The sequence below is a fragment of the Musca autumnalis genome, unplaced genomic scaffold (genome assembly GCF_047663935.1).
Source record: "Musca autumnalis isolate F117 unplaced genomic scaffold, ASM4766393v1 scaffold_3, whole genome shotgun sequence".
Lineage (NCBI taxonomy): Eukaryota > Metazoa > Arthropoda > Insecta > Diptera > Muscidae > Musca > Musca autumnalis.
Genome location: NW_027411866.1, coordinates 204995741 through 205011629, shown reverse-complemented (window position 1 = coordinate 205011629; position 15889 = coordinate 204995741). Strand labels below are relative to the sequence as shown.

Genomic DNA, 15889 nt, shown 5'->3' with positions numbered 1-15889 from the left:
CATAACGATGACAATCACTTAGTCATTATTTTGCAACACAAAGGAAAGGGGCTACCGGTGCACAGTGGATCCACTTGTATGGAGAAAGTGGCCAAAAATATTTAGAGTGTAAAAAAATCAAGCCATTGCGCCGGTTACAGCATTGTGCTGCTGCGAAGAGTGTTTTAATGAAACCACGAGCGTAGCATTCTCCCCCCTTTCCCCTCTGGAGGGGGTTACGGTAAGAATTGCTGTTATACTGTTAATACAAAATGACATGAACCAAAGGCCTCGGTTATCATATCGACGCCTAAACAATAGTATGCTAAGTCGACTTAGCATGTTTTCAAGTTCTTTACATTTTTATATTTAGCGTCCTTCAACTTAAATTCTGTAAAATTTTGGTAATGATCGGACAATCCGAACAGATGTTATAAACAAATCTTTACTTAGCATAGTACTGAAGGTCAAAGAAATTTCCAAACTTTTAGAGCTTGTCCTGCAAAACTCGCTTTTCAGAATTAGCAAACTATTATTTGGAGTTGTCAAACGCCCTTTAACTTAAATTCTGTCTAATTTTGGTAATGATCGGTCAATCTGAACAGAAGATATAAACAAATATTGACTTAGCATAGTACTGAAGTTCAAAAAAATTTCCAAACTTTGAGAGCTTCTCCTGCAAAACTCACTTTTTAGACTTAGCATACTATTATTTGGAGGTGTCGATATGATGCAAAAATAGGCTTGGGGAAACAAAACAATCTCCGAAACAACATAAAATTCAACCAATTTAGCGGATTAAAAAATCAACATTTTTGTCTGAAAATTGGTAAAATTGGAAGGCAAGTACCTACCGCCAACGAAAGACGAATTTGGAAGAAGATTTCTTCATCTTGCCACTGATTTCAATTATGTTAATGTACGTGGTCAGATAACAGAATTATACGCTAATATATCCATAGAAACCCTATTCTAGGACAGCTTTAGTCAGCGACCCACCATTTATAGTCTGGCACTAGATGGCAGCTGATTTTAATACTTAAACCCATGACCTACTTTGGAAAATTATTAACGAGGTGGGCACTGGTGGGCATCATGACTAAAACCTTATGTCAAATTTAAGTATATGATCGAATTGGCATTACAAAATACACTAAGAAAATATGCAGCTAACTTGAATTCCACAACACGCTAAAACACTATTTTTTAATGAAAATTAAGTTATTACCTCCTCTTTCAAAATCCCCTATAATATTTTGCTATATGTATTAGTTTCGCGATATTTTGAATATATTTACTGGCACTTAAAATATATATTGTACTCACAACAAAAAATATTAGTCAAATGTTCCGACTTTTGAAGCTATTCTTAGGAAGATCGCGTTCGAATGAAACAACAATTAAAAAAGTATCAGTCGGCAGAGATATACCCTCAGCCTGTATATAGTGAAACAAATTTTTCCCAAAAAACTTATGTACTTAGGGGTTTTTAAACATTTTGGGAATTTGAGCCGACAAAAATGTTCATTAGGATTAGAGATCAAAAGTTTTGCGGAGGAGATACTAAAAGGAATAGATCTACATTGACCATTATGGAAGTGGATCTCCAGCCACTACATATGCTGCGATAAGGGGTTTTTACACCCTTTGGGATGTTTGCTCAAGAAGTATGGACTTGCCCCTGAAAAAGCGTTTACGATCGTAATTGAGGCAGCGATTTCAAGTTGCTTCAACAAAAATGAAAGTGATTCGATATCAGGTCTTAAAGTCAACTTATCCGAAATTTTATGTGGGAGGCACCGGATGTAGTAGTAGATAGTTCATATTTGAACCTGATCTATATCTAGTAGATATATTAGGATTTGTAAAGTATGGACCAATTCGGCCACTCCCTTCTAGAGTTACGGTATGAACAAATATTCCGAACATTTTTTAACTTTTGTGGGGGAGGTACCTGAAGGAGTGGACCGATATGGCTTATCTTCAAAATTAAACTATGTTTGGGCAAAATATTACTAAGGCCAAATTTTGGACAGAATCGGCAGATTCGTTCTAGAATTATCTTGCGCTCCAACCACCTAACAAGGTGTCATAGGGGTTTTTTTTTGCAAACTTTCAGGCTATTTTCTCAGGAAGTACGGACTTGTCCCTAATGAAACTTGTACCGTCGTATGGAGGGCAGTGAATACAAGTTGTTAAACTAAAAATTAGAGCGATTCGAGAGATGGCCCTAAACTGCACTTTTCCGAAATTTTGTGTGGGAGGTACCCGAAGGAGTGCGCCAATTGAGTCTATATTGAAACATTATCTAAGTCTGGTACACATTTTACGATGGGCAAAGTATGGACCAAATCGGTTACTCCTTTCAAGAGTTATCGTGCGCACAAATTTTCCGAACATTTTCGAACTTTTGTTTGGGAGGTACCGGAAGGAGTGGACCGATATAGCCCATCTTCGAACTTAAACTAAGTTTGGGCAAAATATTGCGAAAGCCAAAATTTTAACCGAATCGGTTCATACGTTCGAGAGTTATCGTGCGCTCCAGCCAGCCAGATAGACAAACAGACGGACGGACATTGCTCAATTGACTCCAAATTATCTGAAACACATTTCGTCCAAATATACTTGGGGTCTAAAACCATTATTTCGATGAGGCACATTTTGCCCGTATGAAAGTGTATATACCCTTCATAGCCTAAAGGCTGAGGGTATAAAAACCTTCAGCATTTATGCTAACGAGGGTATATACACTTTCATACGGGCAAAATGTGCCTCATCGAAATAATGGTTTTAGACCCCAAGTATGTTTGGACGAAATGTGTTTCAGACAATTTGGAGTCGATTGAGCAATGTCCGTCCGTCTGTCTGGCTGGTGCGCACGATAACTCTCGAACGGATGAACCGATTCGGTTCAAATTATGGCTTTCGTAATATTTTGTCCAAACTTAGTTTAAGTTCGAAGATGAGCTATACCGGTCCACCCCTTCCGGTACCTCCCCCACAAAAGTTCCAAAAAGTTCGGAAAATTTGTGGACATGATAACTCTTGAAGGGAGTAACCGATTTGGTCCGTACTTTGCGCATCGTGAAATTTTTACCAGACTTAGAAGAGGTTCCAATATGGACTCAATCGGCCCACTCCTTCGGGTACCTCCCACAAAAAATTTCGGATAAGTTCAGTTTAGGACCTGCTCTCGAATCGCTTTAATTTTTGTTGCAACAACTTGTATTCACTTCCCCCCATACGACGGTACAAGTTTTATCAGGGGCAAATCCATACTTCCTGAGAAAATACCCAAAAAGGTGCAAAAGCCCCTATGACACCTTGTGTAGTGGTTGGAGCGCAAGATAACTCTCGAACTGATCTGTCGATTCGGTCCAAAATTTGGCCTTCGTAATATTTTATAAAAACAATGTTAAAATTCGAAGATGGGCTATATCGGTCCATTCCTTCAGGTACCTCCCCCACAAAACTTCAAAAATGTTCGGAAAAATTTTGCGCACGATAACTCTTGAAGGGAGTAACCGATGTAATCTATACTTTGCACATCCTAATATATCTACCAGATATAGATCACGTTCGAATATGGACCATATTTATCTACTCCTTCTGGTACCTCTCACACAAAATTTCGGATAAGTTCACTTTAAGACCTTCTCTCGAATCACTTTGATTTTTGTTGAAGCGATTTGCATTCGCCACCTCCATTACGACGGTAAAAGTTTTTTCAGGTGCAAATCCACATTTCTTGGGAAAACAGCGCGAAAGGTGTAAAAAAACCCCTATGTCACCATATGTGGCGGTCTGAGAGCACGATAACTCTCGAACTGTTCAACCGATTTGGTCCAACATTTGGTCTTCGTCATATTATATCCAAACTTAGTTTCATGGGCAATACCGGTCCACAACTTTCGGTACTTCTCCCCAATGTTTAAAAAATATCACTAAAATGCTAGGACGATATCACTTGAATGGGGGCAACCAATTTGGTCCAAACTTTGGATCTCCTTATATTTTATCAAAATTTAGTTTAACTTCTAAAATGGCCAATATAGGTCCTCCCCAAAGGTACCTGCCCTACAAAAGTTCAACATTTGTGTATTAGTGCAGTTAATTCCTAATCCACGTTTTTGTCGGCAAGTTCAAATGTCTAAAAAGGGCCACAAAATTCTGAAGAGACCTTAAATACATCCGGAGGTGAATGTTTCGCTTCACATTCGCTGAGGGTATGTATCTGTAGGCAAAGCCGACTGACACTTTTTTAATTGTTTTTATTAATTTTTGAGCTTGATGATCGACGGTTATGTGACCAGTTTCGCTGTTAGTTAGACAGCTCATCAGTCATATCGGCTGTGGGAGTGGCTTCTCTGTCATCGAACTTTCATTTCTCAAAATCAATGTGTTTTTGTACAGCGAAGGATATTTGTCCGTTTAATCTGTATGGCTTCCATGACAAAAGCTTTTTAGCGCAGCCTTTAGAAGTTATGAGTTTGGCTTTGAACGCTAACATGTCGTGACAACATTTTCATATGTTTCTGAACCACGTAGAAGCTGGTTCGGAGCGGACAGAAATTTCCGGAAACATAATCATAGCTATTGTCTCTCGCTACATAATGCTGGTCGAATACTCTAAATTAGACCAATTTCCCAGCAGAGGCAACGGGAATAGCATACTAGCGTAATGAGCTTCGTATTACAAATCCTAAAGACCGAAAAGACTGGGAATTTACTCTTGAAGTCAATAGGCTAGCAAGCGAGCATAAGCAGGAAAAGTGCCTAGACCACGCTGCAACCTGAAGCAATCCCAGCAAAATGTTCGATGCCAAAGATGTCATTCAATCATGGGTGAAAGTGATCTGGCATGTCATCTTTTTAGCATCTTCATCGATGAATTTTATATGAGCGTGGACCCTAAAAGATGCTATTCATTTTTGGATCCAAAGCATGTCATTTACACCAATGCTTTGACGTGTCAATTTCACCAACCCTTTGCAATGACATTATCATTACGACGAGAGTTTTAACAGCGTTGGTTGTGATTTCGAGTCTCCGACAACATCAAGCCTACTGTAAATAATTTAGAAAATATATTTAGAAAAATGTGTATAAATAAAAACACAAAATTCATCTCAATTGGATCGATGAAATGGATGCAAATGCTGATGACAAGATCGGATCTTTCAAGACTTCCTTTGCATGGGTTCAAATACTGATAAAAAAGATCGGATCTTTCACGACTTCCTTTGCATTGCATTCAAATGCTAATGAAAATATCGGACCTTCCTTCAAATTTTGTTGGGAATGCAACATTGGTACCGGATTAAGTAAATTGTGGGAAAAGATTAAATCACTCTCGAATCCAGATGAAGGTTGATAGAACGACTGTTAATTTCAACAGGGTGGCAGTGGCAGATGCGAAGAAATGCGCCTGTTACATTAACCTACAATTTATAGATCACCCTGTGCATGATGAGCGATGTTGCAAACGCCACACGAAGCCTGAAATCATGAATGTGCCGCCACTACCCAGTAGATAAAAAGTGAAAATACTGAAAGAAGAAAATGTTTTATTAAATACCCTTATAATTAATAAACTTCAACAAGATATCACCTCTTTATGCGAAAAATATGAATATTGCAAACAATATTTTCACAGAACAACAATCACTCCGAAAACAATGCTTCACATGAAACCGTTTTTATTATTATTGATATTTGGAGTTTCACCACCACGGAAAACAGCTTGAGGTATAGGTCAATTTCATTTTAATTTAAAAACATTGGCTTATAGCTAAGCAGACATCAAACGTTCAGTGTAATCGGAGGAAGTAACAACATGAGACCAACGACTAAGGATTATTTGCTGATACTTGGCACTTGCGCTTTGTTGGGGTGTGGCCTGGCATTCGATAGTAAAATTGTAAATGGTAGCCTGGTATTGCCTGGAGAATTTCCTTATATGGTAAGTTTGAAATTTTAAATAGTAGTTTACAATAAAGTGATGTATAATGTACCCTACAAGGTTTCTCTGAGACGTGTCTCCTCTGGCCGCCACTCCTGTGGTGCTTCAATGTTAAATCGTGTTTGGGTCCTAACGGCAGCCCATTGTGTGGTGAAGGCAGAACCTCACCAAGTCAATATTCAATATGGTAGCAATGATTTGGACCACAACTCCACCCAAATTGCCAATGTTACCAAAATTTTTGTTCACGAAGGCTATGATCCTTCGAATCACTATATTCATGACATAGCCTTGATGCGTTTGGATAAACCGGCCAATGTGGATAAGGATTTCATAGGCGTACGTTTGCCTGATTATAATTCAGAAAGTGAGGCTGAAACTCCAGCAACCCTCATTGGGTGGGGTCTCAATGCGGTAAGTCCTACTAAATTCTGGACATGCGAAAAAAAAAACAAATTTCTCATTAAAATTCCCCTCCTTACAGACTGGTGGTGTGGTACAAAAACATCTCCAGAAAGTAGATTTGGAAATCTTCGGCGATGCTGAATGTAGCCGCAGACATGGCATTGATATACATCCCACAAATATTTGTGCCGGTGTTCCGGAGGGTGGTAAAGGCCAGTGCAGCGGTGATTCTGGTGGTCCTTTGATTGTCCACAATACCCAAGTGGGAATTGTCTCATGGTCGCGTAAACCATGCACTGTCTATCCTTATCCGGGTGTTTTCACTGAAGTCTCGGCTTATGTTGCATGGATTTTGGAAACCATATTAGATGCCGAATATGAGGAGGAATTTGGCGACAGCCAAGAGAGCCTTAGCGGCATCGATGGCATATTAAGTGGAGATTTAATTTTAAGATTTAAAAAGCAAGGCTTCTTGAAGAAGTTATTGAAATAAATACACTTTTAAATGTGAAAATTGATATTGAAAAAGAATGCGGTTTTTGTTAGTATCGGAGGTTAATTGGATTTGCAGAATCATATTATCCACAGCCTGCCTCTAACATATTTTAATTTCCTATAATATCCTTCACACTTGTGAAGAAATTATGGGATTTTTTGCAGGTCAACTATTATTCTCTATAAAGAGTCCAAATATTCCAGGTGCAGATTCACAGATCCCCTCAACTTGAGAGGGGATTGTTTTTCAAGTGGTTTGTGCATGACCTTTTTCAGTATTTGAATGGAACAAACGTTATTTTAGTTATTAATAGGCTAAAGTTTATTCATTCGTGCAACAGGAAATAATTTTTGAGAAAAAATTTTCATTTCAAACAGTTTTTCAAAAAATATTTTTTTTTTAAACGATTTCATATTTCAATGAAAAAAAAACGTTCATTTGAGAATTTTGCCTTTTTTAGGCGAAAATCATTTTTAGGAGTAATTTTTTAATTAATGCCTCGTTCAAATCGAGCTTGATGACCAATAATACAAATGAAAAAGGAAAGCGGACGATTCGAACCTGCACACCCACCACTATGTGACATGCATGTTTCGCCTTCGGAAAAGGCTCTTAAGACATATCGGGCAAGAAGCAATAATGAGCTTCTCACCATACAAAGCAGCGGGACCAGACCAGATTTTCCCAGCCTTACTTCAAAGGGAAGTGGACTACATTTCGTCCAAACTGGTCGAGATTTACAATGCTTGCTTAAACTTTGCGTATACTCCATTGGCCTGGCAAGAGGCAAGGGTAGTATTCATTCCCAAGCCAGGCAAGTCAAGTTATGCAATACCAAAATCTTATCGTCCGATAAGTTAAACTTCATTCTTACTCAAAACAATGGAACGGACGGTCGACACCATGATAAAGAGTAACATCTCCAACGATATGCTCAAATACAAACAACATGCATACGTAAGGCGGCCATCAGACTATCTGCTTTTTCACAATATACAGAACAGCTGATGTCATACATGTGAAAAAGCAGATGGTCTGATGGCGCCCTAAAAGGTAGATCAGTGGAAACCACATTACATGAGGTAGTACACGAGATGATGTTGTAACCACCCAGCAAACCAATCGTACCGACATCGTAACGAAATCGGAACGAAATTCGAACGATACGCCCGATATCTGATCCGAAATCGTAACGATATCTTAACTAAAGTTGTATGAAGTGGTTGACATAATTTCGGAACGAAATGTCGGAGCGACATCGGATCGATTTCGGTCCGATTTCGTAACGAAATCTGAAGAAAATTCTTGGGAAATTCGGAAAGGAAATTTCTTTCCGACATTCATTCCGAAATCCGAACGAAATCGGTACAAAATCTAAACTATTTCCTCTCCGAAAAATCGTTTAGAAATCGGAACGAAATCTGAACGACTTTGCTTCCGAAATTGTTCAGACATGTCGGACATCAGACATTTGACAACCCATACCAACGCACATTGCGTTGTTTGCATTAGTATTGGAGACATAACATGCTTAACCGTCATTTCACTAAGGGGACGCATACACTAAAAACAAACGAAGCAACATACAACCTTCTTCTTTGCCAGCTCAGCTGAGACTAAATTGTTTTCTCCATATGTTGTATACGTGAATAAATTTACGCTCCCAAAGAGCGTGCGTGCACACTTTGCCTGATGCTGTTGTATACACTCGCAGTTTGCATCGACATCGAAGGAGCGTTCAATAACGTCAGCACCGAAACGCTTATACACTCCTTAGACGAGTTTCAGGTAAACCGGGCCTTGAGACACTGGATAGACCACATGCTAAGGAATAGATGGATAAGCTGCGCGCTACAAGACGTAACAAAAAGAGACAAAGTTGGTCAGGGGACGCCACAGGGAGGAATACTATCACCTTTCCTATGGGTTACCACCATAAATAGTCTACTAAGGATTTTAACCGACGAGGGATTTGAATCCATCTTCTATACTTCTTAGGGGAAAGAATCCAAATATACTCTGTAGAAGGGCCGAAACGGCTCTAAAAATGGCTTACAACTGCGCTAGGAGCTTACGGAGAACCCGTTTTTCTAGATAAGATGATAAACATTTCTCCAACAATTAAGTACCTGGGAGTAACTGTAGACAGGAAACTTAAATAGAATGACCATGTTCAGGAAAGGGCTAATAAAGCCCACAGATGTTGGTCAACCTGCAGAAGGGCTATAGGCTCAAAATGGTGTTTCAATCCTAGGATGACACACTGGTTATACAGAAGCGTAATTAGACCGATTCTAACTTACGCTTCTGTGGTATGGTGGACAGCTACGGACAAGAAATGCAAGTAAAAGTGTTAGCGGGGCAATGAGGACTACACCAACTAGGGCTTTAGAGACAATTTTATTTGTCCAGCCTATAGAAATTCAGGTAAGGTATGACGCAGCTATAAGACCTAAGTCGATGAGCGAGTGGACGTAAGAGACCACCAAACATACCACCAAAGCATATTACAGGTTACAACGGGTGAGTCATAGATCATATTGTATCATTTCGTATACCTGAAACAATTGAAGCCGCCTTGTGTGAAATTATAATATCGGACAGAGACATGTGGATCGATGGAACCTTGGAACGGATGCCAACTAAGCTGTGGGTTCACAGATGGGGCCGTTCTAGGGGGAAGAACGGGTCTGGGTCTATATATCGAAGATCAGGAAACTAGAATCTCCCTTCGACTGCCGGATCATAATACGATCCTACAGGCCGAAATCCGAGCGATCACAGAGTGTCTGAACTGGTTTAAAGCTAACATAAGACCAATCAAAAGCAATAACAAGCAAGACGGTGAAATCAAATACTGTCCTGCAGTGTAAAAAATCAATCAACGACTCCCACCATGGTTCGGTTAACATTATATGGGTACCAGGACATAAAGGGATTAGGGGTAACGAGATAGCTAAATCCTTGGCAAGGCAAGCCAGAGAGCAAAATACGATAAGCCTAGATAATGCAAAGCCTTTAAAAGCGGCGCGTCTAGAGTTACAGGCATGGACAGAAAACGCCTATACATCCCTCTGGAACACTGAAGAGAAAGGGAAAACACAAAAATCCTCCCCGAGGATAAAACAAAGGAACTCCTATTAATGAGTAAAAAGGACATTAGTAGACTGACAGCACAAGCACACCTGCGCAAACTCGGTTGTGCAGAAAGCAGAATGCAGAGCATGTGGAGAGGACAACGAAACGTTGGAACACTTCATTGCCCAGCCTTCGCGACGCTAAGAAACCAATTTCTAGGAAATAACACTATACTAGAACTCCAAAAAATTTGGGCAAGCGAGTTCAAAAACTTAAGAGACTATGTCAATGGCACAGAATTTCTTAACTGATAAACTTATTTTCTTTTAAAAAAAATTAAGCTATAAAAATGTATTCCCCTTAGGCTTCCGCAATTAGAGCACACAACAGGCCTATCCTGGCTTAAATGTATGTCCATACGGGCATGTGGCGATTCTTATATCGCCCCTCTTTTCAACCTAACCTAAGACATATCGGGTATGGAGCGGTCTCGCTGTCCTCGAACTTTTCTTTCTTCTTTCAAATGCATTTTTGTTTTTTACAACCATTTATCCGTGCTACAGGAATTTATTTAAAAAAAAATGGCGAAAAGTCATAACCCTAATGTATACATGTTAATTCACTACCTTCAACGGGTTTTAAAGGTAGTTCCCCAGATAACCATAGAAAGTTCAATGTCCACTTGAGATGGAAGAGGGGCCAAAATAAGTCCTGGGCTTTGCCTTTGTATTTCATCCCCTACGTCAACCCAACGGACCTCTAGTATATTTGAACGTACTCCTTTTTAGACAATTTGAAGTCGATTTAGCCCTGTCCGTCGGTTGGTCTGCCTGGCTGGTGCTCCCGACAAATATCTAACGAATACATCTATTTGGCCCAAGCTTTGCACTTCGTAATGGAAGATGGGCCACATCGGACCACTCCTTCGGGTATCTGACACTCTGAATACTGATTTGGTCATTCACATCATAATATTTCTTACAGATATAGATCAGGTTCGAATATGGACTATATCGGTCCACTCCTTCTGGTACCTTCAACACAAAATACCAAAATGTTTGGCAAAATGCATTTTAAGGACATATCTCGAAACATTTTTAATTTTTTAGCAGCAGGTTGTCGGTACAACAGTTTTCCACCGCGACCGATTATATGCATGGAATTGACTCGAACTGATCTTCGGCCAGGGACTGTCACCTAAACAATTATGAGTTAGTGTTCGCGTATTATTTCACAATATATTCCAGGACGCCTGTTCCGAGCTTGTTTGGGCTGTGCAGGGATAGAGAAGAAGCTCGGGCCATGGATCTGTTCCGTTTGCAGATTCGCATTCACCACATGTCAACATCGACGTGAAGTAATGGATGTAGGGAATGGGTACATTTTCGAAAGGAATGATGCACTCTGGTCTTAGTCGAAGTTATTTTGCTGCACCAAAACATCTCCCAGAGTGTCTTCGACATCGTATCGACCGTTGTCGTCGGAATACGAGACATCCCACCGTCCCCCAAAAACAACAAACGCAGCATTTTACGCCCAATATTGTTTAGCGGCCCGGAAATGTATCATTTCTGCAGTTCAATTGAAATGATCTCCGCACAAAGACAATATGTCCTGTATAGATCTATCTCTAGTGAACCAAACCTGGAATTTATGGGGTGACTGCCGAGACTGTGCTTTGCTTTATATGCCTGATATTAGCTCGCTTTTAGAGGTCAATAAACATGTGGTGTTAGGGGACTTTAACTCTCATCCTGACTTTTGTTGACATTCCGTTCTAGACAATTACCAGAAGGTTACAGTGCTGGCAATTGGTAGCTCCACATTTTGTACAGTGAACAAAGACTATCTTACGAGGATAAGATGGTATTGTCATAGCTCGGCTGGCATCACCATTGTGGCATCCGGTCTGTTAAATGACGTGCCCTGGCAACACGTCATTTCGCTTAGATTCATAGATCTTCCTAAAATCGTATCCGTTTATAGATCACGCGACTTCATAACCTCTGACGGCCGTAATTTTTTGAATCACAGAAAAGCTGATTGGCAATGGTTTAGAGAATTTACCAATCAGCGCTTCGCAGAGTTGCTTAGTCAGTCCTTCAAATCTTTGGGTAGTTGAGAACATTTTCTGGGATATCACAGCTGCACCCTCTCGCTACATATCTGCTAATCGAATACTCGAAATTAGACGAAATTTCCAAGCAGAGACACAAGAGTTAGGGAACTTACTCATGAAGTTAACAGACTAGTAGGCGATCATAAGTGAAAGATAGGCTCGACCAGCTAATGTAAGGCAACATTTGTAGAGGATTGAGTAAATTGCGGGCTACGGTTAAATCTCTCTCGAATCCGGGAAATAAGATTAATAAAACAGCTGTTACTTTCAACGGCGTGACATTGTTCGATTCGAAGAGGTACGCAAGTTATTTTAAACGGCAATTTATAGAGCACCCCGATAGCGATACTGAGAAGAAGAGTGTGCTACGCATTATTAGAGTCCCCTCTGCCGAGGAGGCCGATTTCCCTTCTGACGCCAGTAGCGAAGATTCTAGAGGCACAGCGTGCATTTCGGAAAAAGCACAGTATTACACGCCCTATTCGCATATATCAGCAGAACAGACCATGCGACCGAACAGTGATGGTGGCTCTTGGCCCATCGAAGACTTTCGATACCGTCAACCATGTCAAGCTGTTCGAGTACTCGTACATAGAGAAGACTTCGCTCCAGCCATATTTGAAACGTATGATAATCAACTATGTGTGTGAAAATCAAAGACACGTAGGGTGAAACTCCCTGCCCAAGGCAGGGTGATATCTCCGGAAGTATTTAACATCTACCTTTTTGAAATTCCACACCCTTCAAACCACATAGGCATAGTATGAGGGTTTCCCAGCAGAGATTGGTCGATGATGTCTTGATTTCGATATTTGGTGTAACGATCGATTGCATGTTTAAGTCGTCCGCGTAAGCCACAGGTATTTACGATTAGATCAGTAGTGTTGACCTCTTGTAAAGCAATTCGCTAAGCCGGTCTGTGGTAAGCTAGGCGGAGTAAGTGTGAGAATACCACACTGAAGATTGCAAAAGAGTGCGTCCTGATCACACCAATAATTCATCTTCTTGTTAATGCAGTACGTGCTTGGGTGTGGGCATCCTTGCCATATTCTCGTGTACAGGCTGCCCACACACCTCTAGATGGGGTGTAATACAGGAAGGAAGATGTTAAACTGTTCCGGAGTTATCACCCATCCTTGGGAACTTGCTGTTTCAGTCTACGTGGCTACGACTTCTTGGCCGGAGGATAATCTGCTTGATGTCTTTTAAAAGTGCTTGATGGCATGAAACACTTCGACAAGTCGAGCGCACGATTGAGTCCTCGAATAATATGTGTGGCTATGGCATGCAATGCTGTGCTGCTTTCGAAACCTATGTTGGTGATTAGCAATAAGATTGCTATTTCTGGAGGAGTAAAGCCTCAAGAGTCTTTCACTTTCACTGACATCCTTGTCTGACTTCAGTAGCGGGGCCATCTTGCCCTTTTTCAGACTTCGGGAACGATGAGGGTGGCTAGCGACAGGTTGAGAACTTTAGTGGGGTTCTCCATTGCAGGCTCATCCAGCTGTTTCAGCATTACCATGGAGATTCCATCAGGGCCCATACGCGAGGTACGAGGTCGATTGAAATATCGCCAAACGTGACTGAGGTCCTATCTTCCTTCTTTCCAGGCTTAGAGAGGGACTTAACCGTTGCCCACAGTTCGTTTATTTCGGCTCCAATGTTGCAACTCTTCAGATGATTAAACCACTTGTTCCGCTTATGCTCACCGAACAACCAGTGTCAGCTCCCTGACTCTGGGGTCACTTGGGTTGGCACGACGAAGCTCATTACGCTAATTTGCTAATCCCGTCGCCTCCGCCGGGAAGTTTAATCTCACTTCGAGTGTTCGACCAGCAGATATATGGCGATTGTCTGCAGCAGTGATGATGTCTCGGAACGTTCTTTCTGCTACCCGAACACCAGAAGGGTTGGGCAGATCTCTGAAGCGGTTATTAGTGAACTCTCTGATTCTGAGGCAATTAGCTTTCAAATGATTGATGAAAGTGTGGCGTTCATGGGTGATAAAATTGGGCGGTATGCTGATGGGGACAATTATGGGGAGATGGTCTAACCTAAAAGAAACGACGGGTTGCCATGTGACGACATTTATCAAGTTATAGCTGGCGAACTGTAACACTCTCCGCTAATTCTGGTAGGGGAGTCCTAAGTGACCGTTAATGTTGATGATCTAGACACTTGTTCAGCTTATGCTCACCAATCAGACTGTTAATTTCCAGTGCAAGCTCCCCGACATTGGGGTAACTGGGGTTGGCTCGTCTAAACGGATCAAGCTATTTGGTCCAAACATTACATCTCGTAATATGTTGGCCAAACTTAGAATAAGTTTGGAAATGGTTCGTTGAACGTCGAAAAAGTGCAGTTCAGCACAGCCTGTAGACAATTTCTAAAATGTTTGTAACAGGTAGTGCCCCTACTACGATGGTATAATTTTTAAAGGAGCAAGTTCTTACTTCCTGAGATAATTTCCTATAGCTATAAAAACCCACGGCTAACAACTAGAATGTTAAGATAGCTGTCGAAAGGAATATCCAATTCGGTAAAGTTTGGAAAAATTTACTATTCCCTTCGAGAGTTATCCAAACCCACAACAAATTCGAAGATTGAGTATATGGGTTCACTCCTTCCGCTACCTCCCCAAAGAAGATTAAACATTTTGGAGTAAGTACAAATTAAGGTATTTTCGCGGATTAATTTTAGACTTTATTTCTGTTAGATCCGTCAACCTTTAGGCTAACGAGGGTATACTGTTTTTGACCTCAAGTTTTTTTTTCGTCAATTGAGTCGATTTAGCGATGTCCGTTCGTCTGTCTGGCTAGTTGGTGTGCATGGTAATACTTGAACGACTCAAACGATCGGGCCCAAATTTTGAACAACGGATGCTGTATTAGATCCGTCAAATGGTTAGCAGCATCAGTAGTGGAATTCTGTAACTATATTGCAACGTCGCCCAAGAATTTCCAACAATGTTTTAGTACAGCATCCGGCAAAAAGGGGCACACGTGCCCTTGATGAGAATAACAACAGAACAACCACCACTCAGTCTTCGTTCAGAAGTCAATGAAGAAGGTTCTGCTGTCACATGTTTCAATGATTTTTAATTTTAGCAATGCATTAACGCACACGCTGTTTGTGGAGAGAGCGAGAGAGCGTCGTATGCGTGAGGCCGCAAACAAGCGACAGAACCTTCTTCATTGACTTCTGAATGAAGACTGAATGGTGGTTGCTCTGTTGTTATTCTCATCAAGGGCACGTGTGCCCCTTTTTGCCGGATGCTGTACTAAAACATTGTTGGAAATTCTTGGGCGACGTTGCAATATAGTTACAGAATTCCACTACTGATGCTGCTAACCATTTAGTCTCAATTCAACAGTTACACCATGGAGGCTAAATTTTTCAAACGTTGGGTCCAATATATTCTCCTATCCAATTTGGCATTAAAATCGTGGAACAATTTTAATGTTGTGCTGCTCAGGACATCGTTTATTTCTCCATTTTAGGCATGAGAAGAAACCTATGAATCCATCGTGGTGAAGCTGGAGATGATATATTTTAGCCTTTGTCTAACTACAATGACGTAGAAAATCTGATGTTTAGTTAAAACAGTGTATCACCATTAGGTATTGCTGTGACATCGGTCTTGTAATTTCAAAGTAAAGCCACCGGACATTCGCAGATAATGATACATTAAACGTTTTCGGAGTTGGTCAACAGTAACCTCCTAATTCGACTTTTAGGGGTTTAGAGTGAGTTACTAATCCGACACGTAATCCAATAACTATAAAGTTCGATGTGTAAGTAGTACCAACTACTCACACCGTCATAGGCAATCAGGTCTTATAAATCCACA

General features: G+C 40.7%; 2 protein-coding genes across 4 annotated transcripts in view; one reads left to right on the top strand and one right to left on the bottom strand.

Moving 5' to 3' along the window:
* Positions 1 to 15889, bottom strand: part of LOC141398756 (uncharacterized) — a 57271-nt gene that overhangs the window by 30675 nt on the left and 10707 nt on the right. The window lies entirely within an intron of this gene.
* On the top strand, positions 50 to 6864 carry LOC141398753 (trypsin-1-like). Of its 2 annotated transcripts, XM_073976380.1 has the most exons (4): positions 50 to 220; positions 5771 to 5941; positions 6002 to 6355; positions 6426 to 6864. In XM_073976380.1, exons 2-4 carry the CDS (start codon positions 5816 to 5818, stop codon positions 6837 to 6839), a joined length of 894 nt encoding a protein of 297 aa, XP_073832481.1. In that variant the 5' UTR covers positions 50 to 220; positions 5771 to 5815; the 3' UTR covers positions 6840 to 6864. The 2 variants fall into 2 exon arrangements, with proteins under 2 accessions (XP_073832481.1, XP_073832480.1); XM_073976379.1 differs by lacking the exon at positions 50 to 220 and having other exon boundaries at positions 5575 to 5941.

Bases quoted from the DNA above. Each gene is read 5' to 3' on its own strand.
- LOC141398753 (XM_073976380.1), top strand. From the start codon at position 5,816: ATGAGACCAACGACTAAGGATTATTTGCTGATACTTGGCACTTGCGCT. The intron at 5,942-6,001 runs GTAAGTTTGAAA...GTACCCTACAAG, and splicing joins CTGGAGAATTTCCTTATATG to GTTTCTCTGAGACGTGTCTC. The intron at 6,356-6,425 runs GTAAGTCCTACT...CCCTCCTTACAG, and splicing joins TTGGGTGGGGTCTCAATGCG to ACTGGTGGTGTGGTACAAAA.